The 27,964-nt window shown below is 42.0% G+C and overlaps 1 protein-coding gene across 1 annotated transcript in view; it reads right to left on the reverse strand.

Moving 5' to 3' along the window:
- ADCY5 (adenylate cyclase 5) overlaps positions 1-27,964 on the reverse strand; it is a 222,750-nt gene that overhangs the window by 15,753 nt on the left and 179,033 nt on the right. The window contains exons 9-13 of the mRNA XM_075512053.1: positions 16,240-16,262; positions 11,438-11,582; positions 9,701-9,798; positions 6,879-6,966; positions 200-316 (exon numbers count right to left, since the gene is read on the reverse strand). Coding sequence (XP_075368168.1) covers positions 200-316; positions 6,879-6,966; positions 9,701-9,798; positions 11,438-11,582; positions 16,240-16,262 — 471 coding nt within the window. The remainder of the gene's footprint in view (positions 1-199; positions 317-6,878; positions 6,967-9,700; positions 9,799-11,437; positions 11,583-16,239; positions 16,263-27,964) is intronic.

The following is a 27,964-nucleotide window of genomic DNA, read 5'->3' on the forward strand; positions in this document are numbered from 1 at the left end:
ATCATGGGCTATAGGGATGCAGTTGTCAGGCTCCCATTTCTTTTCTGTGCCCAAAAAGCAAAAGGGAACTGACCTCAGATGCTGTGAGCATTAGGCAGCATTACATTAAACCCAGTGGTTGTAAGGGTTACGATGCTGCAGAGCATCAATAAGAAAACTATGCAGAACCGAGCGAGTCAAAAGGAAATCATGCACATACCACGTTGACAAAGGCAGATAGAAAAACCAGGATAATGGCAAAGACTCCAACTAAGGTACTATTGGTCCTGGACTGTACAATCTTCCTAGAAAGAGTCTGGAGCGGAGCTGGGAAAAGCTGCATGTGGAAAAAAAAAAGATTAAATAAGCATGTAAAATAATTGCTTATTTTACAGATTACAACCTGCAATTGAGCTGCCCACATCATTCACCGTGGCATCTATGTGGATGCTGCATGGGGGTTAGAGAATGGTGATGGGGGATGGTGGCTCCGGGACAAGGGTGAGCAGGAACGTGACTGCCTCGTGGCAGCAGGCCCAGCTGGCTCACCAAATCTACTTAGTCCTTCCTAATGGGAATGATGGCTCCTGAGCCGAGATAGCATGGCTTGCAGGGCTGTGCTCATCCTGTCGTGAGAAGCAAACCACAAAGCCGTCTGTAACTGAAATAGCCAGGAGCTCGAGCCTGTAAATTACTGGATCAAAAATTTAAAAAAGCAGAAATGAAAAAATACATGTCATATCCCTTTGATCACAAAGGTGTATCATAGGACTTTCTGGTGCCATTTCAGAAACAGACTGTTAAAAAACCCAGGCTAGTCTCATGATCTGTCAGACCCTCGGTGAAAGGCGCTGGAGAAATCAGCTGGCCTCGTCTGGTCTATGGCACTCGGCCCCACAGACAGACGGGGCTAAAAATAACCGCTGGTGAGGGCGATCACAGAGCTCCCCTAGACAGACTGTCCCAGTGATTCACTACTATCAGAGCTAGAAGCTTTCTTCTAATTGCTTTCTGACTGCAGGCCACCAGCATGCTCTGCTTTAGGTGCTGCATCATATTCTGGGTAGAAACAGTCTCCATGTTAAAGCAGAGACTAACCAGACGGCCTTTGCAGCCATGGTCACCCCTCAGCATCGCACGAGGCCTCCTTGCATTGCATTAGCTACAAGAGAAGTGCAGAAGACAATGAAATCAATCCTTTCTCTTCATGGGCCACCACCGTCCCAGTGCCAGCTCACGGCTGGAGCAACGAGAGGTGGACGCCAGGAAACCCTTGTGCACCGACACCCTCCCGCTGGGGAGCATCGGCCCCGCAGTGCCCTTCCCCTCCACGCCATCACGCCGGGGCAGAGGGGCTCTGCTGAAGGCTACCAAAGTTTTCTCCAGAACCTAACTCTCCTTTCCCTACCAGCACGCTGCATGAATAACCAAGCCACTAGAGGGTATTTTTAGAGACACAAAGAAGCTAGCAGCGCAGCAACACGGCACTGCAATTTAACTATGACTAATGTTTCTATTAAAAGTCTTGCTTTTCCCTTTTATCCTTCACTCTTACATCTTCAGAGATGCAACATTCTGTCAGTGCATAGCTTCCCACACAGCAGTCCTACAACGTAATTACGAAGTGTTTGAACGGCCAAAGCACTGATTAGCTGGTGACTTTTACAGAGGGAGAGAGAGGTTGTGGCAAGAGTTTTGAAAGAGCTGGTTTCACCTGCTACCAGCACACACACACAAAAATCCAGCTAACACCAGGTGAGAGGAGAGAGCAAGGCTCTGTGGGGGACGGGAGGAAAGGGGAAATCAGGGTTATGACTTATTTGCACTGAAGGAGGATTGATTGAAATTCACTGAAAGCTTATGCAATCCTTCAGGCTCATGCAGCCACTGTAAAACAAAGCAAAACACCTCTCTCTCAGAAATAAACCTTACTGATATAGAAATCCTTGGCTCTGTTGATAAGCCATGAACCAAAATATCTCCTTGCCCTACCATGTCCAGCTGCTTCCATGCAGACATCAGCTAGCAGATCCCTACCAACTCTGGGATGTGGGAAATGCCATGGGGCTTTCCTCGCTCTAACCTTTATAGGATTTGGAGGGAGAAGGAGGATTTGTGCTGCATTTAGACAGTTTTCCCACCAGATTAGAGCAGGACAGGTTTTCCTGCCACCCCTTTGTTTAGCCCTCAAGGCCAAGCTCCACAAAGGTATGCATGGACCTAACCTCCTTCTGTAATCTCTGGGAAATCACGCACCTAAATAAAACTTGGGAGTGCTTTGTTGTGGATCTTGGCTCAAGCCCCTGCTGCCAACGATCCTAAAAAAGCCTGACTTTGAACCAAGCCTGAGATATCAAGCAAAGCTATCAGTGGAAGACACTTAAATTCTAATGAAAACATGTTTTCTTTGTATTAATCTTGGTTCTCATTACTTTGCAAACTAGGGAAAATTTTAGGTCAGTAAACAAGTACAGCTGGAAAAAGTCCTGAAGAGGAAACAAATGCCAAAAACCATAGGAGGTCAGGATTGCAATAGAGAGCACAACAGCACAGCCGTGCCTTATATCTGAGGAACCTCTGCCTTGTGAACAACATTCTATAACATAAGTAATGCTCTCCCCATTTCACAGAGGCAGATAAAGACCAGGAATACTTGCAGCTTGGAGGACTTCCGTGATAAAAATGGGGGATCTGTCTCAGCTCTGACAATTCAGCTCCGCTCTAGCAATGTTCCCTCCATAAAAACATCCACAAGTCAGGGGTATAACAAAAAAGAAGAAAAAAGAAAAGAAGATTACTTCCCCTCCCGTTCTCCAATAAAATAAAATCCCTTCAGTCCTAGGAAAAGAAGCAAAACATCAGGATGCTATAGTACAGTGAAAATCCGTGCACTGTTGCTGATTAGCCCATTGGTTTGTACTGTCTGACACCATTTACTCCTCTTAATAAGACTCAAATCTTGCCTGAGTGAAGAACAGGACAAGGGAAGATCTGATGAAGTGGCAACTCTAAGCCCGCACATGCACTACTGAGAACAGGGGCTGAAAAAAAGGATGTGATCCGTTTGGGCAGCCAAGGTTCATGTTTAGGTTGCCACAGAAGCTTGAGGTCACTCATTAGTGCTCTTAAAATGTGAAAAAAATGTAGAGAAAAGTAACCACAGTGAGAAAAAGGAAATTGGATTGTCCAGTCGATTCCAGTTCATTCTGAATCAAAATGCATAAATGCTGCTGGAAGACATTACCTCCCAGAAGAGAGAGGCTCTGAAAGCATGCAGATACCAATGAATGTAGAAGGGGAAGGTAGGGCACCGTTGTACAGGCAGAAGTCTGAATTTAAAAAGCGATCCAACAAGTACTAGTGTTACACACCCTCCACAACCTCCAGTCATTTGCATGACAAAACTACACTAAATAGAAACTGTACTTTGCAGTAACAGCTGATCACAGACAGAAGAGTAATATTTCTCCTTTTTGTCTTTTTAACATATATTGTGGACATGGAAAACTGCTTAGATAATTGCTGTTGTGTTGTGAGACGAAAAAACTATGAGGTCTTTAAGTTCTGATTTTTCAATTTGTAATAAAAGCCTTTGAGTCATTCTGAAGTACATTAAGATGCTTCTGGGGTAAAAGACATCTCCAGGCAACTTAATGTTGCAAGTCCATTTATGTAATTTATTTCACAGTGATTTATTTGTCTATTAAAAAAGTACAGTTTTCAGAGGTATTTTTTCCCCTGCTTGAGAAAAAAACCAAACACTTTAGGAGCATCTAGACCAGCTTTGGGAGGCACAGAAACAGGTATAGGCAAGGTGCACCTATTAAGCTACAGAAAAACTTATTTTATCATAAAGGATAACTTGAAATTTCTCTCATATGTGCTCCGAGAAACATACAAGAAGTTGAATTCCACACAGCAGTGTAGATACCAGAAGTTAAGGATTTTAAGAATAAATACAAACTTGGTAAGTTAGTAGCAAAACAGATGTCTGTCAGTGGAGTATTTGTGAAGGGACCCTGGTTCCCATGACCTTGGGCTCTATTGGGAAGGAACACCATCTCGCAGTGGCCAAGTCTTCATGGAGCATCAAAGTGAAGAACTGGAACTCTCTTGTTTATTACAGCTGAAGAAACTTGGAAAGCCAAGCTGGCTGCGTTGGCAGTTCCAGGATCAACTTCTAGTCCGTGGAGAATTTTATAGTGGAAGATAATAATGACAGCAAAAGAAAATAAAACATGTTCAAGCTGTCCAGAAAGAGCCTGCTGGCCACTGTCAAAGCCAGAGATGGAGAGGCCAAAACAGGGAAGGAAAATCTCTCATGAAAGTTGGAAAGAGGAAGAAAAAAAGAGTCACTTATCACGTAACAGCACAGCAAACAGGCAAAAGTTATCCTTGTGCTGATGTCCTGGGGTGGACATCTGCTTTCTAGCTTCGTGTGGAATGAACCATTGGTATGTAAAACACATGCTCTCCTATCCCACATCCGAGTGTGAAACAAAACAAACAACGCTGACATCCCTGTGTCTTAAAATTGCATCTGAAGGATCTGTAAAAGTGTCTTCCTTGTGCATACGTGTAAAAATGCTTCCTGGAGCAATGTGGAGTACAGAAATAAAGTAACACCCCTTAACCAAGGGCTGGGTAAACCCGTTGCTTAAAAAACTCTGACTTGAAATGCCAAAATCTTTAATGACAGAAGCAGGCTGCAGCTCCTGGGAGCTGCTGCCCTCAGACAGGTAGCTGACAAGCTGGAAGTACCCATCCCCTAAACAAGCCATCTCGTAATCAGATGTTGTCAGCAGAGTCTAATCTGGAGCACTAAAAAAGGGCTAATCAAAAGGGTACTGGAGCTAGAAGGGTATATTTTCAGTATTTGCAATCTGTGCACAGAAGGCACCGGCCACACTGAACGTTACACATAAACACCTTATGGGCCTGGGCCAACATGCTGAACACACACTTTTGGAAATACCAGGAGCTTCATAAAATCCCATTAAATTCTGATGTTAGTCTGAAGTGCCTCTGATGTCTTGTGTTTCCAGGGCCTGTGCACTGTGGCCATCCTAAAAACAGTGGCAGGCACCACTGAACGGACCTCTTCTACAGGAATTTGGAAGATCAAGGCAAAGAAAGCAAGACTGAACACCTGCCTAGGGTCACGGGGACTGAAAAATCTTGTGTGCGCCTTTTAAATTAATTGTTAATTAAGATCAGTAATAATATTAAACCCAAAAGCCCAAACCAAAACCACAACCTTTGAATGATGACAGAAGAAATGAGTGCTGCTGTCAGTATGTGGAAGCAACCTAAGCCCATAAAAGCCAGTGGGTGACAAACAGCTGTGTGCCTTGAAATCCGTCTGGTTGCAAGTCAGCCAGCTGAAATGCTTCAGAGGTCCAGGTCTGCCACAGCTCTTGCCCCAATATTTGCACAGCACCAGTAGAGCTGGTGTGGCTCTGCATGGCTGGCAGTGCGCTGGGATGTTGCTGCTGGTGGCACAGCAGCGTACGTAGGCTCCAGCACAGCTCTGCACCAAGTTTCCAAGTCCTTTGTGGCTGTGACCAAAAGCTTTCCGCATTGGTTGTTAATTAACTGCTAGTCACGTTAACTGCTGATACCAGTTTACAAACTAATGACAGTCAGTAGCATCCTCACATACAACGGACACACCAAGTACAACCAGGCATCTTTGGGTACCGTTCCCCAGCTCAGGGGACCCAAGCCTTCCTATTAGCACTGTTATTTCTGACTTGTCGTTCTCATTGCTGGTAAACAAGCAGGACCAACGGGATGCGCGTTTGTGAACTATGTTCCCTTTAAAATTGTCATAAGCCCAAGGGAAGCCCCGTGAGTGAGTTGTTAAGTTCAAATATAACCTGAAGCTTCTTTCACTGGGAACAGTTTGTAGCTCTTATTAAATGTGAAGGCAAAGCTTAATTCTCCAAATCTAACTTTCAAAAATCAAAAAGACATGAAAGGTGCAAGTCTGTCAAGAGCACCCACATCCAGCTGTTGAAAATGGCACAGAGAAGATAATTAAAGCGAGGCTGATCTGCCTGACATAATCCATTACCCCACTGTTTCTTCTGCAGGAAATATAATGCTACTGAGCTATTTTATTCCAGGCTCTGAGGAGCAAAGCTGAGCTTGGGCTAAGGATCCTGAATCTGAACATTTTCCACGTCCAGACACTGCTAGACTGCAAGGATCCCCAAAACTGCAAATACAATCAACTAGCATCAACATTTTCATACAAATACCTTTGAGTGAAAAAGATGAGCACACCACGCTTCCCAAAGCGCTGACTGCCAACTTACCACAGAATGCCAGGAAGAATTAATATGTTTTCAGATTTCACACAACGTATTTCTTCGCTTAACAAAATGACTTACAAGAAAGAGCCCACCGAATGTTGGAAGCTCTGTACACTCATCTGAGAAAGGCTGATAAACTTCTATATGTTTACAGCTTTTACTTCCCCCAAGACATTTTTCCTTGGTGATACTCTGCTTCTGATTATCTGCCTACCCAAACATGCATATGCAGCAGGGGCCAGTACACAGGCCACTCCGCAGGAAGTTTACAGGGAGGAAACGAATGGTCAGTGTTTTGTTCCACATTGGGAAATGTATTCTTCTTATATCAATATGAGAGTGCCTGCAGGGGACTTAATAGACATGCAGATCCACACAGTGATTACTTCTCGCTGAGCTAAAGAGATGCAAACCCTAACATCTGTTTGCAGTTCATTCTGTCTTATAAAAGGCTTTTTCTGTAACCCTTATCACATAGTGTGGAAAGGATGGCTAACAAAACATGCTCTGTTAGCTGAAGAAACAGATTGCTGATCCAGTTAGCTTAGGCAAAGGACTCTACAAAGAAACCACAGTACTCACCTTTACACAGGAGTAAATGACCGAAACAAACACCACTGTGGTCAGGATCAGGAAACAGGTCAGGTAAAAACCCAGCATAAATGTAGAGCTGAAATCAAGGAGATTTTTTTTAAATGCACATGATATAGAATAGCTACAGCTCTGCTCTCCAGAACATGACATTTGTACAAGCTATGACACACTGCACAGGCTTTCCAATTAGGACAGCAGTAGGAGATAAGAGGTGCCTTGAATACCAACAGATACTCCGTCCTACTTTGAATTACTCACGCAGGCTGCAGAACAGAGAATACTGCATCTTTTACAGCAATCACCTTCCTGCCGGGGTGACAGCAGAGGGACTGAGAAATATTTCATACGCTAGAGGAGCTGATTGAACAATTTGTTATGGCGGGTCGGCCCCCGGCTGGCTGTGGGCAGGAGACCCCTGGGAAGGAAAGCGTGCTGAGCGCTGCAGTGCAGCCAAGTGGGAATAGCCTCAATGGGAACAGCTGCCCATCCTTGCTGTGCACAGGGAACGTCTGTGCTGCACCATCCTCCGTGCTCTGTCTCCTGCATGGGATGGGAGCAACCATGGCGTGAGGATAGTCAGGGAAAACATCTTTAGCCTGGTCAGCTGGATAGGTTCCTGTTCCTCCCAACTTTGAAGTACAAACGGGACCCCAGGGCCAACTTTGTATTATGCATTTTCATGTGTTTTGATCGTGAAGATATTCAACAATTTCCCAGTGATTGGTCTCAGTGTGACAGGACAGGCACTCTCCCAGGACTTAGCCTTGTTCATAATTTAAAGCAAGTATTCTTGCGACGTGACATTGAGGCCAACCAAACCAAACCCAGCTGGTCTCTGCGTTCTCTCATGACTACTAAAATAATTGTACTTGCTAATTCACTGTTGCAGCCTTTGTGAAATTCATTAAAGCCATTCCTCTTTATCATCATAAATTATCACTGCCATTTTGTCTCTAGTTTCAGATTCAAATTCCATGTTATGTCTTTCATGAAGGTCTGATGGTGACACATATATACACCTGTGGTTTCAGTTGCTGCTTAACTGTTACCTTCAATAGAAGACCAAAACTAGACAATTGAAATATAAGGAAAAACAAGCCAAAAGGTGAAGGAAAGTATATCTGACCTGCAGTTAAAACATGAAATTTTATTTACTCTTGAACCAAATCATCTTTCAGACAGGCCAGGCTGCCTAAGGACACTTCAGAACTTACCAAAAAACCTAACCACCACCCTTATGGGCGGCGTGGAAGGAGGCTGAGCAGCATGACATTTACACCATGCTGCCATAAGGGATTGGCTCCCGTGTAATACAAAGGAGTCAGCCATATGGTTGCCACAGATCAGAAATTGTCAAGTTGTCATTTAAATGTTAAACTGGGTTTTATGGAGACAGCTTAGTGGCTGCTTAGGGAGTTTGATGAGCAACACAAAGGCTGGTAGAGAGCCTCTGCAGGTGTGAAGTCACAGCAGTAATATCCAGAGATCCAAAGTGTAAGCCCTCACTAAATCAATTACTCTCAAAGAACATTTTTGGTCATAATTGACAATGTGTTAATTGCTGGGATTGATCTAGTTTCAATTTTGAGCGTCTTTCAGCTTCAATTCCAGTTTCCCAAAGTGGAGCTGTCTGTTTACACAGTGCATTTGTACTGATGTTATTTTGCTGATTCAATCTTTCTGTGAGCAGAAGTGAATGTCCTCTTGCCTGGGAGAGTGAATGACCTCAAACATCAGACTATGCGTCGTTTCTGTGACCTTCCGAATATCTGATCTGAACGGTACAAACCAATCCCTACTCTGAAAAGATCTGTGGTGTGAACAGAAGTAGAAAGCAGTTGTAATGGCATATAATAGTATTGGAGCTCTCTTCAAACAATTTTTTGTCTTCTTGTAATGAAGATGAATTTGGAACATTTTCAGAGCTTCTGTGATCTTGTTCTTCAGATTAAAAATTACTAACTCCAAATTTATTTCCAACACAGCAGTGCTCAATGAATGATATATTATTGCTTCTAAACCAGAGCACAGGAAATACCAACATGCTTTAATTTTAAGGGATTTTTTATGAACTCTTTGAGAAGAAATACCATGTCTGCAGAGCTCACTGCTGGAAAAGATCCAGTGGGTTACACTGTGCCTTTCAGGCAAAGCAATGCACTGCAATGGTCCAAGAGCACTGTGCCCCACAGCCCTGAGGAACTTATGCCACTCTTGCCTGGGGAAAGAAATGACAGCAACCCCTAAAGCCGGAGGGAGCTACCCTAAGTGCAGGCACGAGTAGCTCAACTCCCTCTGCACCTTTCTTCTGGCACTGCTACTCTGAGTCCAGAAGAATAAATGCATGCGATGTTATGCCTCATCTCTGAAGCAGACCCTGAGACGTCACTGCTCTGAGCAATGCGGCTGTGATGGGTTTTTCCCCTCTCTGTTCCCCTGCGTTCAGATAAGAGGACAGCCTAGCCTCATGTTGTGAATGTATACTAGCCTTAGTAGGGAATCCTTCCTACTTAGTGATATTCGTTTTCCACAGGCTTATAAACGTGCTGAACTGAATTTCCTAAGATGGAGGTAAATGGTAAGAGGAATCACGCTGGGAAAACAGAAATCCTCACATGCCAGTGAGGAGGTTTTAATCTGCACTAGAAATGAGTGAAAACAATAAGCACCACGCATCACTTGAGCATGAATTATTTAAGGATTTTTCTCCTCCCCTTGATGCTCTGAATTCTCAAGAAAAAAAACAAAGAAAAGTAGGCCAGAATAGAGGAGGGGAGCAGATGGGAGCAAAGGGATGAAAAGATACTCACTGTGGCACGATTATGATTTGAACAAAGCAGATGAAGAGGAAGACTAGGGAGGCACAAGCCACATAGGCTCCAAACCTGTCATCCACCTGCTTGGAGTACTGCAAAAACACAAACAGGGTTATGTTAGTGGGAAATTTCGCTGGCTGCCTTCTCTCCACAAAAACTTCTTACTTGGCTTCCATTTAGGTCCTTGGAAAGCAGCGCTGGTAGGAAACAACTAACATTACAAACTCGTCTTCTCCTGGGCAAGCTGTAAGGGCTTGAACAGACCCAAAGGCCAGGGAACAAGCCCAGCCAGCTGGGTGGAGAGAGAATGCGTCATCTGCCCCTTGCACGAGAGGAACAGGAATGGATTAACTGGGACCAGAATTCTAGGTCACCATCGTCAGACCTAAACTTCTTCCATAGGAAGTTTCCTCCAACAGGGATGAATGTTGCTAATGAGAAAACCTTGTATTTTGTGCAGACGGCTTGGCTCGTTCTAATGATAGTGCGAGGATGCTGCGGTTTTCACACAGTCATTCCTTCCAACTACTTGTCAACATATTGGTCACATGGGAGCTGCATCTGATTCCCAAAGATGCTTTATTTAGCTTGAAACACAGTTCTCAGTACAGACGGTCTCAGTGTTTGAACCACAAAATAAAAGGTGCTCAGAACAGGTGAACCGCTAATTTCCCTAGCAGTTTTCAGCTATAAAATTGAAGGGAAGGAGTGGGGGGAAATTACATGCTTGAGCTTTTATCCAGTCCCACACTGATTCATTGAATAGCTGTAAACCCTGCAAAGGTATGCTTTTGCAATAGGTTGTAATTCCTGTCATTGAAAGAGTGTTTCTAAATAAAATGCTAAAATAGTTAGGGCAAACTTAATTACTGAAGCTTTTTCCATTGAATAATGAGTTTAACCTGAAGACCACTCAAATATCCCAAGGATCTGTGCTTGGATAAAAAAAAAAGAAAGAAGATTACTTTGACTTTCTTTGGGCAATTAAAAACAGCAGTTTATATAGTACCCTTAATAATAGCATCTGGGTACCTCTGGACTTAACTGAATTCAACATTGCAGCCATCTAGAGCCTATGTTGTCTCTATTATACAGAGACATTGAAAAGATCTTTGCCTCACAACAATGATATCTGAAACAAAATCAGGAAGCAATCAGCTACTCGGGAGCCTTAGGTCTGTTACTCCTCTTTCTCACATTTGTGAGACAGAGAACTCTACTTGTTGATTAAAGTGGGTTCCCAAAAACGAACAGAGAAGGAATTGCATCCCAATGGACCTTAGTAGCACCTGGGGCTCCCTGGGGGGACAAAGGGCAGAGCAAAGCCCCTCCAGAGGTGACCTGGAGCTCAGGCAGGCTGAAGCAGGTTTCTCCAGTGATTTGAGGGAGATAAGGGGTGACTGCAATCCCAGTTTGGATGGCTCAAGGTCAGAGAAACAAATCCGGTTTATTCTGGATTCCCTTTACAGCTCATCATTGTATATTCATGTGTGTCTGACAGAAATGGCTTGGTTTTCCTGCCTAGTGCTCCCTTCAGATGACTGTGGCTTTCTAGGGACATGGATATTAATGTTTCCATGAAGAAGCATGGATTTTTTAAGATCACAACCCCACCTCCAACACCTAAAAACATGCTTTACCTATAGATATAAAAGCTTGACCTTATGCAGGAGCATTAAAACTCACAACAAGCTTGACTGACACGTTGCAATGATTTTTAGACAACATTACCTTTTTCTCCAGGTCAGGCTCCCTGAATGTTAAGAGGAACTTGCGCACGTGCTCAGAGCGTAACCGATCAATACTTCTGGCATCGATGGCACGGCCCAGAAACTCATCCACCTCATCTTCTGGGTTCATACTTTCCTGTGTATTCCTGAGGATGTCATGAAAAGGGAGCATAAGAGGACAAGATAATTTCTCCCTCTTCACCATATGTTATAATTTCACTGTATAATAAGCTGGAGGGTAATGGTATTTTGCTTATGACAACTTCAAGTTAGAAAACGGATTATGAGCTGAGAGGAAAATATCAGCTCTAGAGCTCATTGCCAGTCCTGAGTCAACCAGTGAAAGGATTTGATTTACTTGCCCTTTTTCTATACTACATCTATCTGTTTTCTTGCCTTGCAGTCTCTTTACTGTCCTTCATTCTCTAAAAGCGGTCAGTAGTCTCCTTCCACTAGTCCTCTGACTTACTCTTCCCTGCACTGCTGTGCTGTCGCAGCTGTTAGCGCCCGAACTGGCAAAATGATTTATGTAACCAGTCATATTTCTTGCTTCCCAATAATAACTTGTGTAAGTATTTCTGTGAAAATTTCTGAACTTGAACAATTCTCCATTTTTGAGAAAAAATTGTTCACAGAACGAACATGTGGGGAAAAAAATGTGGCCTGACCCCCACTGCCTCCCCTTCATGCAGTTATTTATGAGTATAAAGCATAAACCAGACAAAATTTTCTGTTTACAAGATATTTACTTAACTCAAGGAAAGGTAGCAAAAGAAAAAGGTAGCAAAAGAAAAAAACACAAATTAGATTCTGCTTTCTACATATGTAGAACAAGATTTCTAAATTGCTTGTAATCTTTAGTATCAGTGTGTTTCTGATGCTCAGCTACAGCTTCAGAAAAATGAGGCTCATTTTCAAAAACTGTTGAAAAAAATAACACTGAAAACTTAATTGCCCTGAGGCATTTTGCAATGAGGATCAGGAAACCTGAAGCACCTCCCCAAACTCTCTAGTTATTTTTAAAATCTAACAGGATTTTAATGACTTGATGCTGTCAATTTAATGGCCTGCCTTAAAAGTGGCTATAGGCAGAAATTAAAAGCTAATCCTGAAGCGCTGTTTTCCTGCTCTGCTTGCATGATTACCAAGGTTATCCATGGGATATGCCAATAGTTATCCACTGGAATATGCCCCTCACTTGCACTGGGACGCATTCCAGTGGGTAACTATTTCTATGTGCAAACCCCACGATGGCACAGCAACTTATGGCTCATGATGTATGACCTTCACCTTAGGCACTCTGGAAAAAAAAATCCCGAGGTCTCACAAGCATGATGAAAAGCTACACTGCTTTATTTTCTCGGTTTTATTTGTACTGCATAACAGTGCATAACGCACAAACACTATTGCAGCCAGCAGGCCCCTACAGGTACGACTGTGCTGTAGAGCAAAGATCACTCAAAGCAGCTTACAAAACAGAATGGACGCTGTTTTAAAAGTTAAAGGTCCCTTTCCAAAAGAAAGGTTCTCCAAAAGCTTTCTGCAGAACTGGACCAAATTTCAAGAAGCCCTCTGTACCCGAACTCTACCATGTATGTCTTGCCAAGAGAAAAATAAATCAGGTCCATCCACTTGTTTCCATTCCAACTCCCTTCGCCCCAGCCAGTGAGTTGAATGTGTCCACGCCTCAGCTGGGTCATGGTGACACACCATCAGCATCTACTTAGTGACCATATGGCAACTACGAACCTAGTTTTTCTCAAGGTCTTATCTCTTTTTAGCCAATCTTAATATTTCAGTGGGGTTGGGGAAAAGATTTTTTTATTTTTGGGCTCTAGAGTTATTTAATTCCTTGAACTTCATATATTCCACTTTGAAATTAAAAGTGGTTTTGTCCCTAGAAGGACAGGACATTCAATTTACTTCTAGATGCTTCCGTAGAGGAAGCACATCCGCTTGAGCATTCAAGACGATGCTGCTTATTTTCATTCAGTGCTCACAATGTCTTCTGGACTCATAAAAATGAGCAAGGAAATCATTAGGCTTCGTATTTACAGAATGTCTTCCAAGATCCTGCAAGTTATTTACACATTTGGGTCATTCACATTTAGTCATTTCATACCATGTACGAGAGATGCAATACATTTTCCCCTAGAACCAAAGCAAAAGAGTCAGCTCAGCATCTTGGCGAACTTCAGTTAAATTTCAAGTCCCAGTCTAAAAGCATCACTCAGGAAGACATGAAGAGAAGAAGAAACTGCCTGCTCTGGCTTTGGCCTCGGCTGCCTCCAGTTTTGTAATAGGTCATTATACTGCTGAGGGTATCCCTAATACTACAATAACTTCTGTGGTTGCAGATTGTGCAGAAATACCCCTGCAGGTTTTAAATTGCCTTGCTGGGATATTCACAGTGAGGCAGCCACCTTCACGTAGACTGCAGGGAAGCTTAGTCATCCTGCATATACCTAGCTGCTCGGGTGACTTCTGCAGCCAGTTGTACCCAAAGTAAACTATGGTACAGCAAGTTTGGGTACGTTTGCATAAATGTAATTTTAAATCGAAATAAAAAATTTCCCCGTGCTAAGGAGTGCCCTGGAGGCAGTGCCTGTAAGTCAGAGCTGAGGTACTGCCATAGATTAATGAAATTCATATGTGGGAGTACTTATTGATATATTGATAGTGTGTGGGGGGGAAAAAAACAAGGATTTCAGGCCACCACGAAACTTGCAGAAACACCTCTTGGACAGAGCAAAACCTCAGCAAAAATGCTGAGATTTTTTCAAATGCAGCCAACAGAAAATTGTTGCAAGGGACAGGAACAGCACGAACAGAGCTTGGAGCAACTTTTGCACTCTGCTTGCAAATGTGAAAGCTAGCAATTAACCCAGAGATGCTGGCTTCAGTGTAATCCAAAAATGTTCTGCTTATTTAATTACTTTCTGCAAATGAAGAGTGTGACCACTGCCAAAACTACATGTATGCCATCATTTTAAATGCTTCATGCCTAGATTCAATAACTAAATCTGCATTTAGGCACGTAAGTGTCAGGTCCTGTTTTCAGAGACGCATGGTGCCTACGTCTTCCTTTGCTGTAAGAGAAAAGTACCAACGCTCACTGTTTCTGCATGTGAAGGCACTGGGTTGAGTGATTCACATGGTTTAGGTATCTGATTTTAACCAATATCACCATGAACATTTTCTGCTAGAGATTTTTTTTGGCCAAATCTTTGCTCTTGAGTTAAACAGATTTCTGGATCAAGACAATCTGAGGCAAGTAGTAGCTTCTTGTGGTGCTGAACAGAAATGCAGAAATCCTGCAATCTGTACAATAAGATGGCATCACACTGAATCAGCACTGTAAATACACAGCTCTTAGCTATTGGCCGTAACAGCTCAAGTAACCTTTTCAAACTATGGGATGGAGGAGAGACATTATGGTCCTTGGAGCAACAGTGGAGAAGCCATTCCTTGCCAGCTGGGTGACTCTGTTGTGGACCAACACTGAGGCAGCTGAATGTATGTTTTCTTGCACAAACTATGAGGAGAGATGCTATTTCATGAGGGATACTTAAAATTTCTGTATTCCTAAGAATTATTTTGTTGTAATCTGTTAGCTCTTTTCTGTCCAAAGTATATCTAACATCAGCTGAGTTCCCAGCAGCCATGGATGCAACAAGAAACCCTGGTAACTCCCCCTAGACAGCTCGTAGCACCAGTGAAACATCCCAGCGTGCACAGAGCTAAATGTTATGAAAATCAAGTTTGCAGTGAAGGGCAAGGGAAGGAGAGAATGATTCTTAATATTGCCATGTTCAAACTATCACTTCCCTTTACTTTTAGGGAGATGCTCTCAATGCTCAAGCACCATAATGTGAATTTTCCCAAAGCCAGATGCTTAGGGCCAACAGAAGCATTTAGCTGTCCCAGCTCACACAGGTCTGCTTAGTCCTGACTGGCAGCCTGAGAAACACGATAAGGAGCAACAGCAACAGCAACATATTTTAGGCATCCATCTCCTCTACTGTCACCTATCGTGCTCTGAGCAAGCTTACAATTAATGCCATTCAGTAGGACTGAATGTGAAATCACTCCAAACACCTTCAATACAGGAAATGCTTTTGTTATGTCCAGCTGTAGAAGTTAAAAAGTGAACATGGTTGGGTTTTTTCCTCCAAAAGCAATTTTTCAAAATACCACTCTTGTTAAATTGTTATTTTAACCAATTTTTTCTAAAGTTCTATATGAAAAAAATGAAAATGCTGCTTTAATGTGCCTGTATTTTAGAGCATAAAAGTTTGAATTTGCTTTTTCAAATAAGCTGTCATTTCTGAGCTCATTTCTGTATAGAGAAAGAAGAAATATATAATAATGAGCAATTATTAAAAAAAATATATACAAATAAACTCAGAAACTATATCTACATTTCAATACATACAGAAATTTTTCTTATCGGAGATGTTCAACATTTAGACATACTTTACAGGAAGATTTTGTTCTTGGGATATTTTCAAAGCAGCAAATGGCGAAGAACATCGGGGGCAAGGGGAAGAGCAGCAAAAGCATTTTAATTACAAAAGCAAGTTAGAACCACACAAACGAATAAATGTTTTGAGGGCAGCAGCAGTTCTGAATGCACATCAGTCAGTCCCGTGCCCTCGACTGGCTGTCCCTCCAGGAGAAACCTCTGGGGAGTCCAGGCATTATTCTTGGCTGCTGGGCATTAATTTTTGTCTGTTTTTAATATGAGAAAAAAATCCCAAATGTGCAAACATAACAGTGTATGACAGAAGTAAATTTGCTTACTTGTCCTTGGGGTCCTCAAAACCCTGAAAGAAAGGAAAAGGACACAAGGGTTAGGAAACAGGCTGACCTTGAGAACACAAAGTATCCTGAGAACGGCATTTCGCAGAGGAGTTTTCAGGGCGCTCATTTGTTAGGTGTGGATGGATAGCCTACCCACCCACAGCAATATTTTGTGCTGCCGTGTCATCAGGCAGACAGAGAAGTTTTAGAAAAACACATGCCTTCAGAGAGAAATTTATGGAAGCGAAGATAAGGGAAATGCTTCAGCCAACTGCTGGTACGCTTTACTTCAGGTGTCTTCTTCTTTGCAGTCAGCATTGCAAATGATACAATGGAAATTATGCTGATATTACAACTGAGGGTGTATTTTACTTGAAACAAAACTCGGAATGATAACATAGGTCAACTATTGTATTGAACAAGGTTGCACCTCTTTATGTCGGGGCTTGGCTAAGGGAGCTGGATGCATTCTGGTTTTCATCTCTTCAGGAGGAACCTCAAGGGGTCTCCTTCCTTCTCCCCTCACTGCATGCACACACAAAACATGTTTTCTTGAATAAGATTTCAGGAATTATTTATAATATTTGTAATAGCCAAAATGTTCACAATTCCTTCAGGGCCACCTGAACTGAGTAAGTGTATGTATTTACAGGCCATCTATAGTTTAAGAGGCTAGAAGGCCTCAGCAAAAAATATGTACAGAAGCATAATTTTATATATTTAGCATTAACATACCTAATAGACCAAATCGCATCAACATGGCCATTTTGCATGGGCTGAGACAAAATCTGCCCTCTGACATCTTGGCTTAAATTTAACTGAAGTCAAGAAAAGTTGTATATTTGACAAGTAGGGTCAAATACTCAGGCACAGAGTCAGTACCCTGTGTTCCAAAACATAAACCAAATGGAGCTGGGAGATAGGAAGAATTCCTTTTGTTTTCCTCCCCGAGGCCTCAGGCCAAAACTACTCGGAGCACGGGAGGATATTCCAGCTGCTGGACCTGCAGTTGCTACCAGGCTGGGGGCAACAAACTGAGATCCGTCCTGACTGTAAAATAAAAATCTTTGGGCAAAAGTCTTCTCACAGCTGCCTTGTCCAACGCCATAACAAGAACGTTGACCAGATACTAAATGAGAACAGATTTTGCCCTTGTAACTAGTTAGCAATGTGGCAATACGGCGAGAGGCAAAAGTAAAGCCAACACAGTCTCCCTGAACAGCATCAGCTTTGCCAGAGGGAAAAAGTGGGTTTTGTCACTCAGGTCAACAGCCAGGACTGTGAGCCACTGAGAGAGCAATTTCCATTTTTACATACTCAGTTTCAGACTAAAGCCACACTTCAAAACAGAAACTGCAACTCCAACTTCACCCATGAGAAATTCAGATAAAGGAAGTCTCTCAGTCCCATGTAACAACCACCAGCAGATCCAGTGGGAAGAAGGAAATAGTAATGTTGACTCAAAGTTAGCATGTCCAGTTATCCAAGCCAAAAAACCCATGTACATTTTGATTTCACATTAAAGAGTGATGAAGTAATCATTCAATTTTTTGTTGTGTGGGTTTTTTTTTTCTTTGCTTAATCATTTTACAGTTGTCAGGAATATCTGATTGATTTATTTATTTATCCTCTAAGCAATGCTACAACACAGTGCCAAAACTGAAAGCTCACTGATTAATCATGGAGACAAAATGCTCACTAATTTGTGTGGTGTCATAGTCAGTTAGGCTGAAAAAAAAAGAAAGTCAGCTGAACATGAATAGCTACCAGCCAAGAAATAAGGGGAGGGAACTGATGAGAAAACAGCCAGTACTTGCTTATTAGATAGACATCAAGTTCACATTTCTAAGCTTAGCCACATGGGAACTGGATGACTGACTGCAGTGGGAGAGTCCCTTCAAACGGTCTGATTTTCATGGACGGCTGCGTAACCATTCATCCCACTGAAATCCTGAAACTAAAAGCAGATCTCATACTCCTGCCTTCTAGGTGCACAAGTTTGAGGACACAGGCCAACCAGGTCAAGTTAGCAAAACACCTCAGCAAGCATCTCCTCAAAAAATTCCCCAGTATTTCAAGCGTGGAAAAATACGTAGGCTGCATATTTAACTGGTCATTTATATGGGTGATCACTTGATCAACATGGAATTTGATTCTTCCCTGCTTCTCTTCCCCAGCAAAACTGTTATAAGGAAAGTCTCTAAAATAATACAGAATTAATTGACCTAGCTTTTCAATTTAGAATACTAAATTGTGCTTGAAACCCTGGAAATTATTCATGCTGGTAGCTCAGATTAAATTGGTGTTTCAAAATTAAAACCTCAAAAAAGGCATATTTCAGGTAAAGCAAAAAAGGAAAAGATTATTACATTTTCTTTCCTGGATCTTCATTTAATGAGGTTAAATATTTAAGAGTGACTTGAACTTTAATTAGAAAGAACCAGCTTAAAATTAAATGTAGTAGGAAACTCTTTAAGTTAAGCAAATTAAATGATACACTTCATACGTTCCCATTTCATATGAAAGATTCTTCAAGCAGAATTGCCAAAAATGGAATTGTTATGGAGAAAGGTCTGCAGGATTATTTTAGGAAAAAAACTCTCAAACACAGCTTCTTAAAAACTGGTCATTTATTACAGGAGATCTTTCTTATTTGCACTGAAAGGCTTTGCCAGGATACAGAGCAAATATACTTCTAGGATCCAGCTGTGACCAGAGATTTTCTTCCCTATCCACTAAAGCGTCTGTGTCTCAATCACAGACCAAGAAGCCTTTTAAGTGGAGGAGACAATCGCACGCACAGGGTCATGCTGCTCACTCTGTTTTGGCTTTGGAGGGAAATTTCCCCCTGGGTTTTGGTTAATGTGTTTTCACCTCCTCCTACTCCATGGACATGCTCAGTCCATTGAAAACTCTGCACTGAAATGATTTTCTTCCCCTTGCACAAGGCTTGGGCACTAATGACACATTGGTCTTTTTTCTTCTCCGCAGCTGGCAAATAGTTCAGTTTCTTTAGGACTCAGATGTTTTGCTCCAATTAAAGCCCTTTGGCTCAGCATAAGGCTGCTCGCGTGAATTGCAATGGTCTGTGTTACACATAGGATAAACACTAAGCACAATCAATCCTGCAGAAATATGGTCTACATGGATTTGCCTTCATTCCTAAAGGACTAACATACTCAGACAAATTTCCAGGCTCAAGCAGGAAAGTGAAATAATGAGGGCTGCTGCTGCAAGCATGTCTATAAAGCCACTCTCCAGCATCTCTGATCTCACCTGTCTGTGCTCGCCGCTGGAGGCTGTACAGCTGGGCTGGGGCTGTACCCATTCTGTTCGGGTATAGAGCATGTTTTGAGCTGCACAAAGATATGTTAAGATTGGCATTTCTGCACACACATATACAGAAATCTGAATGCCCAGAAAAAATAGCTGATAAAAATGAGGTACCTATCACTTAGGAAAGGGGGAGTAAGGAGGTAGGAAGAGAAACAGCCAGTTCCTGGAGTTAAATATATAAATCCCCCCTTGACTGCTCATGGATTTGTGCCCAGCAGATGAAGCAGTGCCGATGGCTTTCTAGGGTGCAATGAAGAAAAGGCTGGGAATTGTCAGCAGGGATGAAAATGGCAAAAGTGGTGATGGCTACAAGGATCAGACAGATAGGAGTTCAAGAATAGCTCCATAGTCATGATGATGAAGTAGCTCTTGTTAAGGCCAGAATGCCTTTTCTGTAGAAGGGAACATAAGGCATAAGATAGGTCTTAGTGCAGTGCAGTACTAATAGACTGCTGCATATAGGACCTCATGCAATTTTTATTCAGTCTCATTTTAAATATCCTTGATACTGGAGTTTTTCCCCTTCCCCCAGGGGGCTGCATTATTCTGCCATTGGATTGCAAATGTAAAGGTAATAGCATTTAATAATTGCTCTGAGACTAAGAGTTCTCTCTATGACTTCAGGAATATTAATGCAAACTTAGCTGAATCAGCTCCCTCAAAGGCACTAGTACCTACCAAAGAACAGTCCTGCTCTTTCTTCTTTTCTACATGAGATTCTTAAAAAACCTGTATTTTTATGGCAGGTCAGGTGGCTCTGAATTTGCAAGCACTTACTTTTAATGACCGTCCTCAGTGGGAGTAGACATGTGCAGGAGGAAAAGAGGGGGAATGTTATATTATTGCATCTGTCCCTAAGGCTTACTATTTTATGGGGGATATTTTATGAATATCTATTGTGCTAAAAGCTCATATGACTGCCATCTCTCTGCTTGACTTCTAAATTAACTAAGCCCTTTTCTTTGAAGATTAAAACTGAGTCCTTAAATAGAATGATAAAGTGTTTGTCAAAGCTATGACAAGCTGACTGCTATACCATAATGCTTCCAATCAAGAACCATTAGAAGTAATAATTCTAACTTTGAGAACATTAACTGCAATTATTAACATATCGTAAATATGCAAAGAAAAGTGGAACAGACTTTACATCCTTTTAACTTTTCATTTAGCTCCAAAAATAAGACGGTAGAGGGGCTGATGAGTGCTATGACCTTCTTAATGGCAACGTGGCTAGGAAGCATGGATTCCACCTTAAAAACTTCACTGGCAACTCCAGCAAAGACTGTAAGAGCAAAACTGATACAGAAACTAATTTTTCTTGCCCTTTTTTCATCTCTAGGACAAAGTTGAAATGGGACTTACATGATGTTAAAGCAGAAATTGAAAGAACTTTAGACTTAGGGACAAAATGAGCTTTGTAAGAGGTCAGGCCAACTTGCAAAGCAACGGTGCTTCACAGAGACAGTGACCATGGAAAACAGAAAAGGAGAGTGACAGGCTGAGAGTGGATGTAGTTAAAAACAAAACTGGTTTGGCCCCACCACAAAACTAATTATTCACGTCTCTTTTCAGCAGTGTTATACATTCTGCCTTTGTCCCTGTGGTCAACAAGACAAGGCTACGAAGATAGATGCTGTCAGGTGTAAAAGCAGAAACAAAACTGAAGGACTTCAAAGCCCTCAAGCCAGAAATAACGCAGTTTCTATACCAGAGTCCAGAAAGAACTGGCACAGAAAATACTAAGTCTGATAGGAAGGATATTTAACAAGCATCTAAGTGCAGAACAACAAACTGGCACAAAACCAGTTTATGAAACAGATTATATGACGAGTGTGTCTGCTATAGCTGGAACCAGACTAATGAGCTCCAAAAAGGAAAGCTGAAGTGCTCCCTTTCTGCAGCCCACCCCACTTGATAAATAGACTTTCATTCCTCTGCACTGCTCACAGATGGTGAAACCCTCTACTTTGTTCTACTCAAAATTATTTCGTACACAGCCCTGAGCTGGTAGACCGGACCTGGCCAAACCCATGAATTTATTTGGCCCATCAGATTTCTATCTACAGAACATAAGTAGTTGCTTTTGAAATAGGTTTTCCCCCCTTACTTTTAATTAACTTCTGGCTCTGAACTCACACCTCTGAGAAGTGCAGGTTGCTCACACTTCCCAGTTTTCTGTGAACTCTGAATCCAAATTTCTTCAGTTCAAAGGTCATGTTTTCAAGTGAAATAGTATGTGGTTCTGCATCTCACTTGTGAACAGTTACCAGAACTTGCAAAACAGAAAAAGACATAAAAATAGGTAGTCCTAGAAATGCTCTGAATCAATTCCTGGCTCCCTAATCTCTGTCCTTTCATCTCTACACTCCAAATGGTGATAAACACAACAAAGTTCTACAGAAACTACTGTCAAATAGCCTTCTAATCAGATGCAGACAGACTGAATCCAAGCCTAACCAGCCTTAACTGAAATTGCCCACTGGCACTGGCCGGAGCTGCTCACCCTCTCTGAAAACCAGACCCAAACCTGCTGACCTGTATCGTTTTGTCATTAAAGCTTACTAGCCGCTTTAGGAAGCTTTGGAATCATTCTGGTAAGTGCCACAACTCCACCTCTCATGTCCACCTGTGCAACGCTGCCACAAACATCAGAGGAAATGTTCTGTGAATAAAGGGGAATTGGTATCTTTATTTCTGTAGGCTTAATTTAGTCCCACTCAGAAACTGTCTGACACTTTTCAATAGTGTCTCGATCCATATGACTATGATTTACTCTAGAAAAGGGTATTGAATGGTGGAAAAATTATCAGTGCAAGACTTCCAAGCAAATACTAAAGTCCACCGAAGTTTCACAAAAGCAGCTGCAGATCAGCTGTTGTATCTCGCTGACTCTTATCCCTCTTTTAAAAAATTTAATCAAGGATGATTGCAAGCCCTGAGCAACTAGAATAAAAGTTAGGTTTTCAGATGAGGATACAAAACTGTAGGAAGCCTCTGACAACTTGAGCAATGTACAATGTTTTATATGGCTCCCACTCATTTATATGAGATCACATGGAACATGTCAATCAGGCAAACCCTCTTTTCAGAAGCACCGAAGCAATTATATAGCATAACTGCAGGACAGGATTCCTCTCCTTGCTGTTTGTGAGCTATCTAAACCAAATTGGCTATACAAAACCCAGACAAGACTAACAATTTCCTCCCAGGTCTATAGCAATATGTGGAGATTACAGCAGGAAGGATTGCTTGAGGGTTTCTCCCTGCTTGATTATGAGTTCAGGGGATTCTGCATACTACAAAAGCAGCGAAAAAATAGTGGGTCAAATTCTGCTCCATTGGGTGTCCCTGTCCAGCTCCACTGACGTCAATGTTGTTATTACCAGATTTAGCAGATGATTGCTGGAAAAGAGGATAATGGTGACCTTCAGTTAAATGAAACCTTTAGAAGGAGGGTGAACCCGCAGTGCCTCATTCATGGACTCAAATGCACTTATCTTTGATGGGGCTGCACTATTGACTGAGGAAAACTTGCCCTTCTGAGTTTTATTTTAATTTTTTAATAATTTCTGATGTTTAAGCAGTAGAGTTGGCACAGAACCAGCTATAGCCTCTGTTCCTCTGATGCACCTGTTCCCCAATTTTGATTTCCAAGTAACAAGAAAATCTATTGTAAGGGCAAGTTGGAGACATAAAGGGAGGAGGTGAGTATTTGTGATGCAACATGCAGAGAATTGTTTGATTTAGGAGAAGGTGAATAGGACAAAGAATTATATTTTATGGTTGAATGACCAGGCTTGTAGATGAGTGTTGTTTCATTAGAAAGTAAACACCAAGCAATCAAACATCATGTAGAAGACAGTGCAGAGCTCTGAGTAGTGCTGCACAGAATCAGGCAGTGCCTACTTGAAAGAAAAGCTTGTTCTTTATTGCACCAGCCATATCCAGGATGCATTTTTATAACCTTGTCTCACATTTTTAACATCTGCATGCAGTCATATTTCCTACATGTGTGTAATCCCTATTTGATTTTATTTCGTTTTTCACTTTGTAACTAACATCGACGTCATACACAATTTCATCGCAAATTAAATGCTTCATGAGTTGTACTCAGACTCATGACAGAAGCATGGTCAGACTGAAATCAGTATTGCAGATCTTCAGGGTTTCCTCTTTCTGTTCCTAAACTTCCTAATGTTAAGCGTTTCCAGCAGCTGAAAAAATAAAAGGAAATCTGCCAGGCATCTACAACTGGGCTCAATAATCACGTTAGCAACTCTGCTCACATTTGATTATAAGGACTGAGAGGTACCTGTTTCTGAAGTAAACCTTCCCCAAAGCATGTATCAGTGGAACAAGCTAAGCTGCTCAGTCATACTAGCCAGCGTAAAATAAATAGAATAGCTGTATGGCAGCCTTAAGATCCAACAGCAGGACTTTCCACAGCTGAGTAGATCTCATGACACAACAAATGCTTTTTTTTTGGAAGCCAGACAGCATTAGGCTGTGTCAAGTCTGGTTGTAAGACATCCAAAATGACCAACGTCTTCTGGGCAGCACTAATAAAACCTCAGGAGCGCTGGGTTCAGTGTGGGTGCTGCCTCTTACCGGTGAAACAACAAGTGCTCAGAGGGGAACGAGAACAACCACTGGGCTGGAAAGCACCAACTAGGGAACAAACTTGAGGAGAGAATCGGAGCTGTGCATAGACATGGTAATAGGCTTCAAATACAGAGAAGGTAACTGTAAAGGAGATAAAATTAAACTGTCCTCTATCTACTGTGAATAGCTCAGGCAGCATTGTATTTTAAAATTGAAGTGAGGGAATATGAAGTGAAACATCAAGAAAAACAATCAAACTGTTGGAAAGGATGCCCAGCAAGACTGTGGGATTTCCATCCTTTGAGGTTTTTAAACAAAGGCTAGAAAAATATGTCAGAAACATTGCGGGTATAGCTGGCTCCTGTACAAGGGGGGAAGATTGATGCCTTGAAGTTCTGTGCAGCCTAGATTGGAAACTTCGTAAAATCTTTACATCTATCTCATATTATTATTTTTATATTCTTTATTTCCTATAAATTCTCCTAATACAGATTTTTTTACGTTATTGTTTCTATATTTGCAAAGGACTTTGTGATGCCCCTCCAGACTGAAAAGCCCTGAATAAAATAAATAAAATGTTTTCAGGAAAATCAGGAATTCCACAAGCTCCTTAATACAGCCTGTTCCTTGCATCTAAGCTTTTTCTTAACTTAGATCTTCCTTGCAGCAAATTAAGATGATTATTTTTAATCCTGCCCTTTGCAGTCATGAAGAATGATTTATCATTATATTCTGTCCTTACAAACCTTCATGTATTTGAAGACTTTTGTTTCCAATCAGTCTTCTCCCTTCTAGACTAAACAAAACCAATACTTCAACGCTTCTTCACAGGTCAATCCGTTGAAACTCTCCTAATTTGTAATTTTTTCCACTGGACTACCTCCAATTCATCCACATTCTCCTAAAGGATTGTAATCCCAAACTGGATGTGGTTTTCCAGCTATGACCTTAATAATGCTGCGCAGGGTAAAAGATGCAAGAGAATCATTTGTCATCTAGAACAGCCCTGTAATTTCGGAAGGTATCAACATTTGCCTTTTTATCATTGTTTACAACAAACTTCTTCCAGTTTACAGTCAACTACAATTCCCAAACTGTTTTTTTTTTAATAGTAGTTTTGTTTTGCTGATGAAAACTGAGACATGAGTATTATTTCCAGAGGTCTAAAATCCACCAATATTTATAAAAGCACTCTGAAATCTATACTGGGAAAAGCAAAGTATTTCTTAGTGGTGTATAAATATTGTTATAGCTATAAATACACCTGTATTCTCAAATGCTTTCAAGTCCGATTATTTTTTACCCTTTTGCAATTAAAAACTGGACCAGAGAGACAGTGGGGAAGACAAGGCTGGTGTACGGAGACCTGGGGGAACACTGCTCCTTTGCATACATCATAAGCAGTACAAAAGTCTGCGTTTCCAGAGAGCTACAGTCACTGGTCTTGGACTGACCACTTTTGTTTAGGAAACAAGAAAACATGCTGTAAAAAGCAATAAAAATAGAAAGCAGCTGTGCTGCTCTTCTGCTGTGCTCTGGCTCTTTTCATACTCTGTATACAGCCACAAAGCTGATCCTGTCCAGGCTTCTCTGCCTGCCCAGGGTGAGCGAGGCAGCCCTCCACCCGCTGCACGCTGGCAGCATCACCCTGCCCGACAACACGGGCTCCCAGGCCAGGGCTCCAGCAGAGGCTGCCAGCTCAGAGCAAGGCTCTTTCCCCTCCCACACCATTTGTATCTCATCTTCCTCTGCTGCAAATTTACCAGTTTTTTAGGGGCAGCCACTGACCTGGCAGCGCAACTCAGCATGGTCCCCAGGACTGGCTTTCTCTGGGCAGTGGCTCCACCAGCTAATGGGGGTCAGGGCCAGTGGGCAACGTCAGTCTCCTGCTTGCTGCCTCCCTGGAGGCTCTGCATGGCAAGAAAGGCCACCGCTAAGCAACGGGAGGGGAAAGAGAAGGATTGGGGATGGTCTGGAAAGAGACAGTGCATGAGGGAGATGGAGGGGCTGTTGGGCAGGACAGGATGAGCCGGCACAGTTGCAATCCCAGCTGACTCGGGCCCCAGTTAGCTAGGGTAGGACTAGGAAAGTAATGCAATTTTTCCAGGATATTTTAGATTACTGCTGCATGGACACATGTAGGATATTTTGTCTAATTTATATGTGTGTGCAAGTGCCTGAATAAACTCCTATGTGCCCAGGGGAACAACTTAGCCTAGGAGCATCGTGGAAAGTCAGCTGGACCCAGCAGAGGTTAAGCTCCAAGCCACAATGCAGAGAGAAGCAGGGACCAAAGACCTCCCCATGCGCCGGCCAGGCTGCCCTCCCACACAAACCCTGCCAGATGCACTGCTGATGTGCTCAGACATGGCAGCGTGTTTAAATGCCACAACAAAAGAGGAGGGTGGGGGGGAAAGGAGTATATGGCTACCTTTGATACTAATCCATCTCATCCACGACTACTGCTAATATATCCTAAGAATAGAGACAGCTACCAGAGCCAAAGTTCAAAGGAAAGAGAAATGGCCAAAATAATTCTGTTTTCTATTAAATATAAAAGTTCTCTCCCAAAAATGCAATTCAGGGAACTTTAATATTCTCTTTCAGGGAATTGTAAGTAGTGCCACAGAAAAAGGATCTCTTTTTCTGGAAATATGGTTGTCTTCATAATACAAAATGTTCTAACTTTGTGACAGAAAACTGTGGCCTTTATAACCATCCATATTACTCCCTAACACAAATGTATTCAACTCTACATACCAATATAATGTAACCGCACATTACTGCAACATTACCTGACTCCTACCTGAGGACTATCTCACAATTACCCTTATAAACACCTGTTTTGAAATTACGGGGCAAAGGAGCTCCAGGTTTTTAAGAGAAAGGCAATGTTGCACTGCCTGCCTTTGGCATACTACTTTGACTAATCCAACCGTACATGTTCACAGTTTCCCAGAAAAAAGGCTACATAATTACATGCAAGAGGTCTGGGGAAAAGGTGGGTGATGTGCAACAAAGAGCACATTTTCAGGAGCTTTGAAAGCTGGTGCAGCTTACCAAGATCAATGACATGTCATCCCAGAGGAGCACTGAAAAAAGCCTTTGTAGTTTTGCTCCCCTTCTGTCTGTCTGTATTTTGTATTTCTAAGCAGGCAGTTTGCAGACAGTGTACATTAGCGTGCAGCCAGCGTGCACTGTGCATGCATTTAAGCACACAGCATCCATGTAACACAATGTTAGAGATTACAGACAAATAAAGTACTGTGCAAAGCTGGGTGGTACAAATAACTGCATATTGAAATTAGAAGGTAACACAGAGAGAAAGAGTTGAGACAGGAGATGGAGAAATTGTTCCTATGATCTAATCAATAAAATGTTCATCTAGCAGATATTGAAATGGTCTCTAGGCCATGGAGAGCAGCATGTTTTCATTTTGACTAATGCATCTCAAACATAAAGCAGTGGGAAATACTGTAAATAACAGATTTTAAAAAACAGTCCCCAAGAACAACAAAAAGTCTAGCTGAAAATAATACAGCTGAATCAGGTTTAAATTGGTTTTCAAGAAATAGCCTGACACGTGCAACATCAGCCTCTCAAAAAAAGAGCTTAATACAAGAGACAGTACAGAAGCAGGTTGAGTTGAAAAGATTTTCTGAGCTGCTAAATTTATAAAAAGGTAAATGACATTACAGGGAAAGGTTCAAGATAAGGAGAAAAAAAAAAAAGATAAGCTTTTCCTCCTACAAGTGAGGGGCAGTGAAGTTTTTAGGACTCAGCTTGA

Source organism: Mycteria americana, chromosome 9, assembly GCF_035582795.1.
Source record: "Mycteria americana isolate JAX WOST 10 ecotype Jacksonville Zoo and Gardens chromosome 9, USCA_MyAme_1.0, whole genome shotgun sequence".
Taxonomy (NCBI): Eukaryota; Metazoa; Chordata; class Aves; order Ciconiiformes; family Ciconiidae; genus Mycteria; species Mycteria americana.